Below are 15,796 nucleotides of genomic sequence, written 5' to 3' on the forward strand. Positions count from 1 at the left end.
TTTTAGGCCGGCGATAAATAATTCATAGGGAACGTGGCACCAGGCTCCCCCTGCGGGAGGAGGGGGCGCGGGCGGCGAGAGCCACGTCCCCCGCCGCTCAAGGACACTAGCGATGCGGTGGCGGTGGCAGCGGCAGCGACAGCGACAGCGACTCGGGGAGCGCGGGACCCGCGCCTCGCCGCCTGGCGGACAAACTGGGCACCCGGCCTGCGCGCCCCCAGTCTCACAGCTGCCCCCTGCGGAAGTCCCCGCCGCTGCGCCCCCAGCCCCCCAACGCCGCACGGGCCGCGCTCTCCAGCCAGGCAGGCGGTGGTGGCGGGGTGCTGGTGGGGTGGGGGTCGGGGTGTCCGGGTCGTCCAACAGGCAGGGTGGCGAACCGGGCACCCAGAAGGCCAGGCTTCCCGCCGGCTCGCCCCTGCGTTCCTGCTCTTCCAGAGAACAGGCTGGATGCTAACGCCCCGCGGGGGTTAGGCGGGAAAGAGCCTCCCCGTGCCGCCTGGATGGTGCCACCACCCAAGAGCTGGGGGACCGAGCCCAGCGAGCAGGCGTTGGAGGCTGGGTGAACTGGGGGGGGGGGCGAGCGCGCGACCCCTGCGGGAGGAGGCAGTCCCGCCTCCGTCACCTGCGCGGCCTCTGGAAGCGCCGGCTGCCCCTTGGGGGTTTCTAGACGCCCCTGCAGTCGCAACCCCCCAACCTCAGGCCCCGGCACCAAGGGCGTCCCACAGTGGAGGCTCGGGATTGCCTTCCCGACCGTCGGGGATCTGGATCCAAGCCCCAGGGCGCACAGTGGTCTCAGGACCCTTCCTCTCAGGCCCTCTGATGCCGAGGTCCCCGGGCGCGGGGACCACCCTTTGAGGAGAGCTGGTCGCCTCGGGGAGCCCAGGCTGAATTTCTGAGGTCGGAGAGGAGAAAGTTCTATAGGGAGAAGGGAGGTGGACAGGGACCCCCACCTCCCGCAAGCAGAGGCCAGGGGTGGGGGTGAGGTCACATGCTCGCAGGAGGTGGCTCCTAGGTCACCACCACCGTCCCCTTCACACTCCCCACCTGCGCCCTCTCCATCCCGCTGCGCTCCAGCCGGAACCCTGCCGTGCGCACCCTCCCACCCCCACCCCGCTCCAGGCGCTGCTCCTGGCCAGGTGGCTTCCATCAGCAACAGTTGGGAGGCCCCCAACCCAACCTCCACACCACCTCTCCCCGCGGCACCGCGGGGCCTGGCGAGGGAGGAGGAGGAGGGGGCCCCCCGCGACCCCAAGACGAAGATCTTAAGCGTCTCGCCGCAGCCCTCGTCCGCCGACTCCGGGCCCTAGATCCGGTCCCCGAGGTTCCCGTTCCTCCCAGCGGTGCTGGCCGCCGGCCCCCCACCCCCCTGTCCCGCGCCTGTCTCGGACGCCCTTGCTCGCGCAGCCCTAAGTTGGCGTTGAAGTTGGCGCCCCCGGCCGCCCGCCCCCCACTCACCGCGGGGAAGGGGCGCCGCGCCCGCGCCGAGAGCCCGCCGCCCGGCTCGGCTCCGGTGCCCCGGGCTCGGCGCGCTCCGCCTGGCTCCGCCGGGCGCGGGGGGCCGGCGTCCGCGGCGCGGCCTGGCCCGGCCCGCGCCCTCCGTGGCCCGCGGGCGCCCGGCTGCTCCGCGCGGGCTGCGCGCCTGCCTCCGGCTCCCAGGGCCGCCGGCCGACTGTGGCCGAGCGCTCGCGCCGCGCGACCCGCCCCGCCCCGGCCCGCGCCCCTCCCAGCGGGCCCCGCTCCAGGAGCGAGCGCTCGGAACACGGACCCGGGCCCAACCCTCGGGGACAGGAAGCAGCCGCCCGGGCCCTGGGTTCGAGCCCGCTGCTCACCGGCTGTACGACCTTGACTGGGCGCCCCCAGTCCATAAAGGAGGCCCACCCTGGGCCCCCAATGAAGGGGGTGAGCGCCCTTCCTGAGCTGCCAAGCGCCCAGGATAGGAAGGTTAGTCTTCAAGGGCTTGTGGATAGGGCAGGAGGTGGGAAGGACCCGGCCTGACCTGCCCAGCAACAGGAGGGGCCTGAGTGCAGCCGCTGCCCCGTCTCTGCGCCCCTACTTCCTCTCCTCCCCTGGGGACCCCTCCAGTTGGACTGGCTGTGTGGGGGCATGATCAGGCAGTGGGGCCATCAACAGGCAGGCTGGGGTCCCCCCAGGGCTGCCCACAGTGTGGACAGAAGGCAGGCAGGCCGGCCGGCCACAAAAGCAGCAGGGTCAAGCAGAGAAGGGAGGGTGGGTGTCCCGCCTGGCTGCCAAACCCCATCAGGCCCCCAAAGAGGCCGGGAGCAGGGAGCTGGCTCAGCAGCGCCACCTGTCGACCAGAGGGGGAGCCGTAGTCAGAAAAAGGTGACCTGCTTGGGCAGTGTGTATTTGTGTGTGTCTGTGTGTGTGGGGTGGGGCGCCAAGAAATCACACCTCACCCACAGCCCCTGGTGGCAGAAGTTTATTTTCCAACTGGATTTAGACTCAGGGACCCACTACAGTCCAGCAGGAGAGGCGGGAGGAAGTAAGGTTGGCGTGTACCCCTGCCCATTCCACACAGGGGCTAAGCCTCGTGTAGGGAGCTAAGCTCACCCGGGTAAGGTCAACCTCACTGGAGGAAGAGTTGAGGCCTCCGCACGGACAAGGGACCCCTGTGTCAGGTGCCACCCTGCTCCGATGCCCTCGGCCCCTCCCCCAAGGGGCCTAGGGCTGGGCTCAGCGCCCCAGCAGCCGCAGCATCTCCTGCGGGTCCGTCAGCTTCTCCCGGGGCTTCCCAGCGCGCTGGCCACGGGATACCTCCTCAGCGTCCAGCTTTTCCCAGTCAGAGAAGGAGACGGGCTGGACCCCTGTGGCAGAAGGTAGACAGCAATGGCACCCCCTCATCCTCCCCGCTCCAGGCCGACCCAGCACTCATCCACAAAGGAGAGAAAGGCCTGGGGCCTGACCTCGGCTGCTAAGCAGAGCTTCAATGGTGGTGTAGCCAGGCCGGGGTTCCGAGGGCAGCAGCCCCGCCTGAAGGTCCTGTATCAGCGCCTGACCAGTGAGGAAACTGTCGTTCATGGTCGTGCCGATGACACCTGTGGGTCCCCGCTTCACCCAGCCGCTGCAGTAGAGGCCTGTGGGAAAACAAAGGAAAGGGGGTGCTGGGGATGTTCCTGGCAAGCCTGCACCCCAGTACATGCACATGTGACCATCCTCTCTCCCCTCCAGGTCCTCCCCAAAGTCCTAGGACCACTGTGGCAGTTGGGCCACCTTCCAAGAGCAAGAGGCTTTCAGCTTGTTTGCTCCATGCCTGTCTTATTAGGTTCGGTGATGCAGTGGTTCAAGCACTCTAACCCAAACCAAACTCACTGCCATCCAGTCAACATTGACTCAGTGACCCTGTAGGACAGGGTTTCCGACTAACTCTTGCGGGAGGGGAAAGCCCCGTCCTTTTCCAGTGGAGTGCCTGGTGGTCTTGAACTGCTGACCTTGGAGCCCAACGCACAACCACTACGTGGCCAGGCTCCTTTTCAGTCACTCTGCTACTAACCAAAAGGTCCAAGGCTTGAACCCAGCAGCCACTCCTTCGGAGAAAGACGTGGCAGCCGGCTCCTGTGGGGCTTACAGCTGTGGAGACCCTGGGCAGCTGTCCTGCTCTGCCTCATCATGTGCCCAGGAGCCGACTGGGAGGGATGGCAGTGTTGGTACTGTTTGGTCTGGGGCTTTTGAGGGGCTCGGAGTGCCCAGGGCTAGTTCCGGCAGACCCCGAGACCTAGACGTGGACCGGGGTTATTTAAGTCACAGGAGCTGCCTGGCCAACCTTCACTCCCTGCCCCATGCCCAGCCCAGAGCAGGCTTCAGGCAATGTTTGAATGGCTTAATGACCATGTATAGGCGGTCATCTCAGCTGGACTGGGAGCATTCCCTGGGGTCAGGAAGAGGGCGGACAGGGGTAGACTCATTTCCAGGGTGCACCACTGGATGAACGACTGAATGAGTGAATGAATGAGTTCCAGGAAATAACCACACCACCACCCCCAAACCCATAAATCAATGTCCAGTCTCGTCCCTCCCTCTCACCTGGCACACCCACAACCCGGCCCTCCTTATTGGGGATGATTCCACGTCTGGGGTCAAAGGGTATGCTGGGGTCGATGGGGCGGCTCTTGTACCCCACGCTGCTCACCACCAACCCACAGGGCAGGTCCTCCACGTCTCCTGTGGGCACTGCCCGAGCATCTTCGCCGACACCCTGTTGGTGGAGAGTGGGCAGCGCAAGGCTAGGATGGGGGTGGCCCGCACAGGTGGGGGCTGGACTTTACTCACATGAGGCTCACCTCCAGTTTGGTGACTGCCAACCGGATGCCCGCTGTCCGTTGCCCATCTGGTGAGGGCAGCACCTGCTGGGGACTTCGGAAAAAGCGGAGGCCCCAGGCACGGGGGGCAGATGCCCAGTAGGCCGCCTCCTCCAGGCCTGGCATCTCAGTGGCCGTTCGGAGCAGCAGTTCTGTCAGCCGCCGCCTCGGCCGGGGGGCATCTATCGGCAGTGCAGAGCACATCCAAGTGGTCCCCTGGGTCTCCACCCCCTCTCTGGCCTAGACCATCCCCTCCCTCGTGAGCTGGGGGGGCTAGACCAGGGCCCCTCACCCTTGATTCTGTCCTGGAGGCCCAAGAAATCCGCAGGTTCCAAAACAGGCCGGCTTCCGGGTAACTGAACCATTTCCCGCAGCTCCTTGGGTGGGGTGGGGGCAAAGTCAGAGCCAGAGTGCTGCCCACTGGAGTCCGCCCCTCCTCCACCTGGCCCCCCACTGCCCACCAGAGGGAGCAGCTATTCCCAGAGGTTCTACCCTGCACCCCCCACCAGGGGAGCCCATCTCCGTGGGATCCCCGGCTGCTCCCCCTTCACCCCCAGCACCTTAATGGTGAAGGCCACTTGCAGGGGTCCACGCCGGCCAACTATCCACACCATCTTCACCTGGCTCTGCCTCAGTGCCCCCAGGGAGGCCTCTGTGATGTCTGTTTGCTGACACAAAAGGATGGCCTTGAAGCCACTGGACATTGACCAGGGGGAGGGGAGGGGAGTCCCTAGGGGGTCCAACCCAGAGGGGAGGATTGTCAAGTGGCCTCACTGCTCCCTCTGGTGACCAGATGGAGAATTGCTGCCAATCCTTCTAATAGCACTGGACTACCACACCCAAAGCACAACCCTTGCCGGGGAGCCATGCCAACTCTTAGCGGCCCCCTAGGACGGGGCAGACCTGCCCCGGAGGGTTTCCGAGACTAACTCTTTATGGGTGCACCAGGTCTCATCTTTCTCTTGTCGAGTGGCCAGCGCTTGTGTACTGCTGACGCTGAGGTTAGCAGCCCAGTGCATAACTGCTAGCCAATAGTGACCCTACAAGACAGAGTCAAAGTGCCCCAAAGGGTCTGCGAGGCCTGTGCCCCGGTGGCACAGCGGTGAAGCACCTGGCTGCTAACCTTAAAAGGCCGGTAGTTCAAACCCACCAGCCACTGCCTGAGAGAAAGCTGTCGCCGCTGGCTTCCTTCCATAAAGTGGTGACCTTAGGAACCCCGTGGGGCAGTGGGTATCCAAGTCGGGTTCGACTGGACAATGGGGTTTTGACGTCTTTAGGGAGGCAAGCGGCCACAGCCTTCTCCTGCAGAGGTGCCGGTGGGTTGGCACCACTGCCCGTTGCGTTGGCAGCTGAGTGCTTAGCCAGAGCCACCAGGCTCCTTGTGCAGGTGGTGAGGTGCTGCCTTCACAGAGCTGCTGGTGGTCAGAGGCAGGCGCTCACCAAACACCCATCAGGGAGGTGCCAGGGGGCAGGAGAGGCAGGTATGTGGGGATGGTCACAAGGGAGCGGAAGGGCCCAGAAGGCTCCCTGGAGGAAGGACCAGCTACAGCGACTAAGACAGGAGTGGAGGAGAGCTGCCTGGGGCAAAGGCTAGTGGGGACGGTTCCCAAGCCATGGTGGCAGGAGGGCACGTGCAAAGACCCTGTGGTGAGCGGAGCATGCCGGCTGGGGCAGAGTACAGTGCAGGAGGGCAGGGGGCCTGGGGGTGATGCTGCTCACAGACGGCTCTCTGAGGTCTCCCCCAAGGCCCTGCTGTGTCACTCACCTCCAGGTACTGAGGACAGGTTAGCAGGACCCGGGCCACATCCAGGGCCACGTTCCCTTGCCCTAGAATCACGGCCGTGTCACAGCTCAGGTCCGGCGCCAGCTGGAGGGAGAGGTCTCAACAGGGCGGCCCCAGCAGAGCTAACGGGAACCCAGCGTCCTGCGCTGTTCCCCAGCAGGCCCCTTTGACTCTCCACACTTCCAGGAAGCGCCCCCCGCCCCCGACAGGGAGCCTCAGCTCAGTCCCTCCACCACCCTCCAAAATGGACCTCCCTCCCTGGTCAGCCCAACGGCTCCTATTTCATATCAGCCCCTCCGCCCCCAGCCACAACTGCCCCTGGCCTGACTTGGGGTGGGAGGAAGGGGCAACAGGAACCCCGCCCCTCTGTACTCACCTCTCGGTTCTCAGGAAGCCCATTGTACCAGCCTACAAAGGCCCGCGCTGAGAACACCCCAGGCAGCTCCTCCCCAGGGATTCCCAGGGCCTGGTGGTCCTCGGCCCCATAGCTCTGCAGGGGGATGGCCAGCCCAGGCCCGGAGCCCTCAATGCCAGTGGGGTAGGGCCAGGGACACCCTCCTCCAAGCTCCTCCTCCAGAGCTTCCATCCTAGCTATGTCCAGCAGCTAGGACCCCCACCCCTCCCCACTGCCACCTTCCACCCTTCAGTCCCCACCCTCTGCTGCTGCTCGGCCCCAGGACATGAACCTGCCACAACCCACCCCCCCGTCCCCACTCACCAGCACCAAAGCGTGGTAGGCCGCTTGCAGCTCCGGCACAGACACGTCCCTGCCCACCATCACGTTGCCCCAGAAGGCACAGCGGTCAGAGTGGGCCGTCTGGGTGAAGGTGTGGATGACATTCTGCCGCCCCAACCCCCAAGGGAGGGGATTAGAGGTGGAGGATCGGAGACCATGCCCATGCCGTTTCAGGGACAGCTGGAGGAGCACCCAATGCCCGCCCCATGTCCAGAGAAACGCACCTTCACCTCAGGGTGGTCAGGCGCCACGCCAAAGCGCACCAGGCCGAAGGGCACCAGGTGTTTCTCAAAGATGTCCACGTGCAGCCGGGGGTGGTGCTGTGGGGAGAGGGGGCAGCTGGCGAGTGGTCTCCCTCTCCCAGGCAGAGTGGGAGTGCTTGGCTTGGTGGCAGAAGGCCCAGCAGGCTTCTGCCCTCTGCAGGGGGAGGCAGAGGCCCAGAGAGCCAGACTAGGGAGCAGAGTGCCTTAAGCAGGGAGGGAAACTGAGGTCAGAGCTCAAGGAGGACTGGTGGCCCCTCGAGATTGTGAGGAATGTGGCCACAAAGGAAGACCGCAGCATGTCCTCCCTGGAGCGGTACCGGAGAAAGCCCTCCTATCCAGTGGGGCCAACCCTGCCCCGAACTCTAGATGCTTCTAGGAATGCCCAGTCTGATGAGCTAGAAAAAGCCACCTTGAAATTCCTTCCTGCCTTAGCTCCCCTCTTCAAGACTGCTCTGTTGGGGAGGGGACAAGGAGGGCCGGCCTTGGAAGACCACCTCCCTGGGTCCACCAGTCATTGGTCCCGTCCATGTCTGGTGCCGTGCAGGCCTAGAGTCAGGAGGGCAAGTCCGCCCTGGCTCTGCCATCCACCAGGGGCAGAACACCAGCAAGTCCCAGGCTCCCACTGGGCCTCCATCTCACTCTGCAAACTGATGCACACACTTCCCTCTCAGGGTTGTTGGGTGGGGCTGCCTAGGCTCTTACTGGTGTCCCTGCTACGGAGTCAATTCAGACTCAAACCCCAAAACTCACTGCCCTCGAGCTGGTGAGGACGCAGAACGACCCTTTACTGCAGGGCACAACTGCCCCTGCGGGTTCCCAAGAGTGCGGCTCTTTCTGGGAGCAGAAAGTCCCGTCTGCCTCCCATGGAGCGGCTGGTAGTTTCAAACTGCTAACCTTGCAGTTAGCAGGCCAGTGTGAAACCATGACCCCACCAAGGCTCCTCTTCAGGCTCAGAGCCTCCTTAGAGTAGAACTGGCCCCTTAGGGGTTTCCCAGGCTGCACCGGAGGCCCTGGCAAAACACTAGGCTCCAGTCTCTGATGGGCCATCAACAGAAAGCTATCTGCAATCAGACGCAGAGCGTGGCTGCCCCTGCATCCATCCCCGGGAACCTGGAAGGCACCGCCTGGCCAACTGCCTGGAGGAGCTCCAGAGAAGCGCCTGCTTGCTCCAAAGAAAGGTGACCCAACGGAATGCGGAGATTACCAACCAACCCCATGAGTTCCGCAGGCAGGTAAACAAAGCTGGACAGAACTCAAAAACGGCTGAAGCGGTACACAGCCAGGCAACTGCCAGGCAGATTCGGAAGAGAATGCGGCACGAGGGCCGATTGCTGCTGATGCCGGTGGCCCTTGCTGCAAGCAGAGAATCTCAGAAAGATGCTCACTTGCGATGTGTGCGCTGGGCCAAGGCCCCGGCCAGGGGGGATCATAACAAACTGTGGATAACAGTTCGAAGAACGGGACTTCCAGAGCACGTCCTCGTGCTCCTGCGGACGCTGTATGTGGACCAAGAGGCAGTGGTGCCCACAGAACATGGTTTACCATCTGGAAAGGTGGGAGGCAGGGTTGCATCCCTTCACCCCACTTACTCCATCTGTTTGGGGGCCCATCATCAGAGAAGCTGGGGGACAGGAAGAAAGGGGTATAGGGTTGGAGGAAGGCTTATTAACAAGCCTCGACTCAAGTGGACTGGAAGCCAGCAGTGAGGAAGGTCAAAGACTACAGCTCAGCCTAAAGAGAACGGGAATCCTCTTTCAAGTCTGTCTTAGTTGGGAAGCTCTGCTGAAATCAAGTCGGCAGCCTAGCAACACGCAAGCCTCCACCAACAGCCTGGCTGGGAATCAACCCTGGAAGGGAAGAATTCTGTTGCTGAATTGCTATTGCCCTGTGGCCTCCCATCACAAGGGCACTCTCCGAGGGTCTTCCAAACAATGGGTGGGCCAGCAGGCTGCTAGAGAGGGGGGCCCCGGATATCCGTCTGCCTGTGCTCAGACTTGGTGAGACTCTGAACTATCTTGCTCAGCCCCGGGGCCTCCTCAGTGAAAAGGTGGCCACACCTGCCTCCCAGGTCCTCCTGAGGGCCAGAGATGGACAAAGTATGAACAGTGCCTGACTCCATGTGACCCTGCTGCTCCAAACCTGCCCTGCACGCACCCTAGTTTGGGTGCTCCCAGTGTCAAGGACCAGATTGTAAGGGACCTCAGTGGCCAGTCCCAGGGCCACCCATCTGGCAAAAGCATCTGCCTGAAAGGCCTCCCCACGCAGAATGTCCAGCTCAGCTGACAGTGCTCCTTACACAAGCCCTCCTGGGTCACCAGGAGCTCCCTGAATCAAGGCCACGCCCTCCTCCCCCTCGGCCAATCACTTGTGGCCTTGCATTCCTCCCAAGGCCATGTGTTACAGCGCAGCTCATGGCCTCCAGGAAGCAGTCTGACGGCCTTATTGGATTGGCTCCCTGTGTGTCATTGCAACGTGCTCTCTCACCCACCTCACCGCGTACAGAGCCTTATCTGTGAGCTCTTCAGGCGCTTGGCTGTCCTTGCGCAGGACAAAGACCTGGCCATCCGCACCCGGAGGGATGGCAGCCTGGTGAAACCCTTCCGGGCGGTTCTCCCATCACACAGGCTCGGGCTGAGTTGGCATCACCTTGATGGCCCCCAAAGTAACACATCCGCTGCTTAAAAGGTGCTCTGCTCACTTTTCAGCGCACTGATCACCCACTCACCCTGGTCACCCAGACGCCCCGGGTTTAGTACTAAAGGTTCCAGAAACCCCAGAGTCCTGCACACACTGATAGTAGTCATCCTACTTTTAAGTGTCTAATCAGTTTATTCTCCTGTCTCTTCAAAGCAAGGCCATCACTTCCTGTCTCGATCAGCTGAGGTGTCCCCTCCCTGAGATCTGACGTGGAGTCTCAAGGGCAACCAAGAGCCTTGGGGCCCTTCCTGGCAAGGCCATGACTGGAATGCGGAGACCTTGGCCTTGGTGAGGGGAGGCAGGCAGAAAGTGGAGAAGCAGGCAGAAACAGGACAAAGCGAGGGGGCTAAGAGGGGGCTAAGACGACAGAAAGCTAGGAAAGGGAGGGCAGTCAGGAAGAGGGTCCCAGGGACAGAGAAGAGACACGGAGGGGGGCGGGGAGATGGGGGCCCAGGAAAGTGCTCCTGTAGCCTGTAACAGCTCCCCAGAGTGCATGGTCAAGGAGCCCACCAGTCAATACCAACCCCTGACTACCGACCCTGCCATGATGCAAACACGCTCCCCCAAGGCAGAGGCTCGAGTGGAGCGCCCCACACATAGGCCCACCCACAGGCAGTTTACCTTGAGCAGGTGCTGGGCTGTATAGAAGCCAGCAGGGCCACTACCCACCACACAGATCTGGGGGATCTGCTCTTGTGTGGAGAACGGCCGCCGAGAGCCTGGGGAGGGGAGCAAAAGTTAGATCAACTATGTCTCTTCAAACCCAAACCAACTTCCGTGTCCGCCAGAAAGGGGGGCTCTCCAAACGTCTCCCTCACCTGCGCCCCCCTCTTCCGGTCCCCTAGGCTTTGGCCTCCTCAGGGCTCCTTACTGTATCTGCTCCGTTACCCAGAGTGCCCCACCTCTCGGGACTCACCACGCCACTGACCAGGGTCTGCCCGACAGCCCTCACCACCCCTGGAGCATCCCCGGGCAGGAGTTGATCATTTTCTCCTGGGGTTCCTTCCTCCCTGGGTAGCACATGAGCCCTGGTAGCTCAATGGTTACAGTACTCTGTCCTCCGCTGAAGGAACGTGGGGCAGTCTGCTCCCTAAGCCTTGGGAGCCCCATGGGGCAGCCCTACTCGATCCCCCAGGGTCATTTTGTGTCGGAATCCATTCAACAGGGCACACCACCAGCAACGCCTCTTCAGGAGAACCCCACAGCACCCCAATCTCATCTGAGGGGTCTCCCACATTGCCCCCTCTTACCTCTCCTAATCTCTCTCCACTAAACCGGACCTGGTCCATGTCGTCCCGCATAACCCCTGCCTTCCCTCAGCCCTCTCTGTCACCTCTACCTCCCACCTGTGGACCGCACGGTCCCCTTCTCCGCTAGCGGCCTCCCACCTCCCCGCGTAGACCTACCCCGACCCCCTCCCCCACTCGCCCTCAGAAGACCCCCAGTCTCCCCCGCCCCCCGCCCCAGCCTTGCCCCTGAGCTGCCTCGACCCCTACACTGAGCAGGCCTCCCGCGCTCCCTGTCAGCCCGAAGATGGCCTGGTCTTACTCGGGAGGTTCCTGGCGAGAGGCGGTCGGGTGCGAAGCCACGCCGGCCAGTGCCTCCAGCAGCGCGGAGCCATGGCGGGGAACTGCAGCCTGGAAGTCAATCTGACCGCGGGGGCCGCCTCGCTGCTCGCGCCGGCGCCGGCCCCGCCCCCAGCCTTCCCGGACCCCGCCCACGGGCGCGCCCCCACCCCAAGCCCCGCCTTCCGCGCGCTGAGAGAGCGCCGCGTTTCGGCTCCTCCCCGAATAAATCCCGCCCTCGGGTCCGCCTCCCACCGTTGAAGCTCCGCCTCTGAGGACTTCCGGGCCGTCCGTGACATCACAAATTCTTACCCAATCGGGGTCCTCTCTCCAAGGGAGAGAGCCAATTAGGAAGGGTCTTATTTTAGTCGCTTTCTTTTTAAGAAGCTCTAGTCGCTCGCTGATGACGTACACGCACGCCCCTTTTGATGGCGTCGCCTACAGGCGGAGCTGGATTTCATCCCAGCCAATCAGGAGTCCAGTTCCGTCCCGGAAAATGGGACTCCCGGCGCGACCCTGGTCAGCTTTTCCCCGGCGTAATCCGCCCAGTTCCGTCAGGGAGAATATTAGCCCTGTGAGGTTGTCTTATCCCGCCCGCCGTCCTACGGTACGGAGGTGAGGAGACAGGATGGGGCTAGGGAAGACGTCTGTCCACGTCCAGAGAACAGAGCCGGGACCCTCGACGTGATGCCCACAGGGCCAAGCACTCCACTGAGGCCGGACCTCGCCTCGCGCGTGGAACCAACTAACTCCAGTCATCACGGTAAATCCTAATTTAATGCAATTGTTTGTATGAAATTAAAGTAATGCAAGAAATCCACGATGAACAAAATGTTGAATGTTGTCGTGCGTCCGCCCGACCAGATACACCTGATGCCCGTTCCTTACCCCTCACCCTCCTCTCGTGGAACCCTACTTGCATGGACAAGCCTTCTCGTACCCCTCCACTCCCAGGCTAGGCAGGGCTCCCACTTTTTCCCGCCCAGACTCTCCCTGCCATTGAGTCGATTCCAACTCGTAGGACAGCGTATGAGTTGAGGGTTTCCGAGACCGTCAATCTTTTTTATATTTCATTTTTTATAAATCATTTTATTGTGGTTTCATACAACTTTAATCACAATCCATACATACATCCATGGTGTCAAGCACATTTGTACATTTGTTGCCATCATCATTCTCAAACTTTTGCTTTCTACTTGAACCCTTGGTATCAGCTCCTCATTTTTTCTCCCTCCCTTCCTCCCTCAGGAATCCTTGATAACTTGCACTTTTTTTTCATGTCTTACACTGTCCCTTCACCCACTTTTCTGTTGTCCGTCCCCCAGGGAGGGAGTTCTATGCAGATCATTGTGATTGGTTCCCCTATTTGTCCCTCACTTTCCCCCACCCTCCTGGTATTGCTTACTCACTATTGGCCCTGAGGGGTTTATCTGTGCTGGATTCCCTGTTTCCAGCTCTGATCTGTACCAGTGTACATTCTCTGGTCTAGCTGTAAGGTAGAATTGGGATCATAATAGTGCGGGGGAAGAAGCATTAAAGAACTTGAGGAAAGTTGTGTGTTTCATCAGTGCTATACAAGACCATAAATCTTTATGGGAGTAGAAAGCCTCATTTTTCTCCTGCAGAGCAGCAGGTGGTTTCAAAATGCGGACCTTGTCATTAGCAACCCAAATACATAACCCACCAGGCCACCAGAGTTCCTGTCTTGTCCCTACAACACCCTTATATTGCCCCATCATTACTTAGCACCCTGTCTTTTTTCCCAATGATTGCTTTTTATTGAAGCATACAGATCATATGTGAGCAGCTTGATGTATTATCTCACATAATCACGCTCCAGATCCAGAAATTAAACTCAGCCAGAAGCTCAGGAGTCCATATGCCTCCTCCTTTTCTTCCCACTGAGTAGTAAGTCCTGTTCCAATTTCCCTCCAGCAAGTCATTTTGCTTAATGCCCAGCCTATGAGGCAAACGAATCGATATAGAAAATCCTTCCCATCTGCGTTTGAACCTCTGGAGGGAGACATGATAATGTTGTCCGTCATGTGCTGGGCTGTTTACTGCAAGGTCAGTAATGAGCCCACCAGCGGAACTGCTCCTTGAAAGGCCTGCAGCCTTGGGTACCCACAGGAACAGTGCTGGTCTGTCCGATAGGAGCATTATGTGCCAGGATGAACTTGATGGCAGTGAGTTGTTTTGCGTGAGACTTTGAATGGGCTAAGCATTGTTTTACTATTTTTTTTAACGGGGGAGAAACTTTGTAATAAAATGGCACATGTAATGTCCACATAATTCAATGTTGAGTATTTCTAAGTTTTACTGAAACCCAGCCCTGCTCATTGCTGTCTCTGTATTTTGTCATGGCTGTGTTTGCACTGTGACAGTAGAGTTGAGTCATTGTGACAGAGACCATTTGGCTCTGTACACAGAAGGTTTGCCGATTCATACAAGGGTCTGTAAATTCCATGAAGGTGGGCAGTGGGGTGTCTCCTCTTATTCATCTCTTCTCCCCAGAACTTTGGACAGTGCCTGACATGTAATGGATGCTTTAAAAAAGTGTGTCTTAAGGATGAGGTCACTGGTTGTCCCTTCCCTTGGGAAGAGGACGTGGAGGGTCAGAGTCAGACACCCCAGAAACCAGGCAGGGCTCTCCACCTGGAGGCAGTAAGTCTGGTGATTAAGAACCTGGGTGTTGGAGATGGGTACACTGGTCGGAATCCCTCTCGGACATCTTCTTAGCCCTATGACCCTGAGGAATGGAAGCTCTCTGAGCCTTACTGTCTTCTTAACATAGGAGGACAAAAAGTACCAACTTGTGAAGATGAAAATGAGGTGGATGGTGTCGGTAAAAACCCCTGCCACTAGTGCAGAGTAAATGTGAGCTCATGACTGTTGTCATTTTTATTTTCACTGGTCATAGCCCTTTATCAGACCTTAGACCTCCCTGAAGCCCTAGAAAGCCCCCAAGAACCTTGTCTCCTTGCCGGGCTGCTCAAGCGCTGTGTGTTCCCACCCCACCCTCAGGATCCCTGAAAGCCAAGCCTTGAAGCAATGAAGTGACTTGGTTCCAGGTACCTGTGGTACCACCAAGCCTGGTACCGGGGACTCTAGCTGCTGCCCACTCCTCATCAGGCCCCCATCAATAACCATGAGTCATTGGTTAAGTATCTGGGTGTTTTTAATGAGAGCCAGGACTGAGGCACTGGGGCCCTCCTGACAGTGCATTTGTCATGGGAGAATTAGCAGCTTGATGAACTGCGTCTCAAAAGAGCAGCGCCCTCACAGCGCCGAGCAAGAGGCTGCCAGGCCCTCCCATCCCAACAGCGCTACTTGGATCCCAACTCTGCTCCAGCAGTCAGTCTCCCCGCAGGAAACAGATGGCAGCTCAAAGGGGGCAGCTGAAGAGAGTTAAATGAGGGGACATTCTCCAGAAGTGTGAGCGGGGTCAGGGGAAGGCAGTAAGGGAGGCTGCAGCACCCTGGGCTAGCAACAGCTGGGGCCCTGACCCGCCAGGTCCTGTAGGAGCAAAGGAGGGGGCAAGTGAGAGCTCTAGCTATAAGGGGGGGGGGAGTGAGTGTGAATGTGCATGTGTGTGCAAATGGTACGGTCCCAACCATGCCACCTAAGGCCACACTGGAGATTGAGGCTCCAGAAGGACAGGATTTAGAGAGTCCCTCTGCCCCCCACTCGACTCCACCCACCCGTCCCCGGACCCACATTTGCTGGCCGTTACCTTCTCCCCCTTCATGGTCAGCATATGCCTGCCCTCCATCCACAGACTTAGCTGAAAAGCATGGCGATTTGCTGCTGAGAACATGACTTGCATATTTTAAATCCAAAGGTTCTCAATGGGGGGGGCAGTTTTGTTCCCAGCCCTGCTTCAGGGACCTTTGGCCACGTCGAGACATTTTCAGTGGTGATGTCGGCGCTAGGTGTCTAGTGGGGAGAGGCCAGGGGTGCTACCAAACATACACAGGACGCCAGCTGGGCCAAGGGGCCGAGAGCCACACCCGGAGAACCGCTCTGGCCTCCTCCCGGCCCGCCCTCAGCTTCCAGAAGGACCCTCCACTTCCTTGCATGCCCTCAGCCCAGCCTCCCAGTCCCGACTGGGCTGAGTCTCAATGGTGCTCCTTAGTGCCTGGCTTCTCTGGGCCGCATGCTGCTGCAGACCACCCCTGCCCAGCCAAGCCAACCCTCGGGGTCAAGCCCTCCTCCTCGTCCCTCACCCCCTTCCTGTATCCTCTCTTCTATAAGGCCACTGCCCTCCAGACCCTGACCCCTCCCGGTCATGGTCATCGTTTGTCCTCTCACATCCTCAGTTCTTCCAAACAGGATGGAACCCAGCCCAGCAGTGGGGTGGGGGTGTGTGGGGGGGGGTTAGGGAGGCCAGTGTCAGACTGAACAACTCCCCCTGTGGGGCCTGGGGAAAGGCTCCTAAG

General features: G+C 60.2%; 1 protein-coding gene across 1 annotated transcript; it reads right to left on the reverse strand.

Annotated features, from left to right (window-relative positions):
- Window positions 1-2,424: 2,424 nt before the first annotated feature.
- On the reverse strand, window positions 2,425-11,475 carry FDXR (ferredoxin reductase). The gene is made up of 12 exons (XM_075562183.1): window positions 11,341-11,475; window positions 10,414-10,511; window positions 7,057-7,152; window positions 6,815-6,937; window positions 6,473-6,586; window positions 6,079-6,180; window positions 4,874-4,981; window positions 4,606-4,690; window positions 4,296-4,495; window positions 4,039-4,210; window positions 2,922-3,092; window positions 2,425-2,822 (listed from the first exon to the last, which is right to left on the reverse strand). Exons 1-12 carry the CDS (start codon window positions 11,411-11,413, stop codon window positions 2,692-2,694), a joined length of 1,473 nt encoding a protein of 490 aa, XP_075418298.1. The 5' UTR covers window positions 11,414-11,475; the 3' UTR covers window positions 2,425-2,691.
- Window positions 11,476-15,796: the final 4,321 nt, after the last annotated feature.

This window comes from Tenrec ecaudatus, chromosome 10, assembly GCF_050624435.1.
Source record: "Tenrec ecaudatus isolate mTenEca1 chromosome 10, mTenEca1.hap1, whole genome shotgun sequence".
Lineage (NCBI taxonomy): Eukaryota > Metazoa > Chordata > Mammalia > Afrosoricida > Tenrecidae > Tenrec > Tenrec ecaudatus.

Coding starts and splice junctions, on each gene's coding strand:
- FDXR (XM_075562183.1), bottom strand. CDS start 11,413: ATGGCTCCGCGCTGCTGGAGGCACTGGCCGGCGTGGCTTCGCACCCGA. Junction 10,512..11,340: donor TCTCGCCAGGAACCTCCCGA/GTAAGACCAGGC, acceptor TCCCCTCCCCAG/GCTCTCGGCGGCCGTTCTCC. Junction 7,153..10,413: donor CAGCCCAGCACCTGCTCAAG/GTAAACTGCCTG, acceptor CTCTCCCCACAG/CACCACCCCCGGCTGCACGT.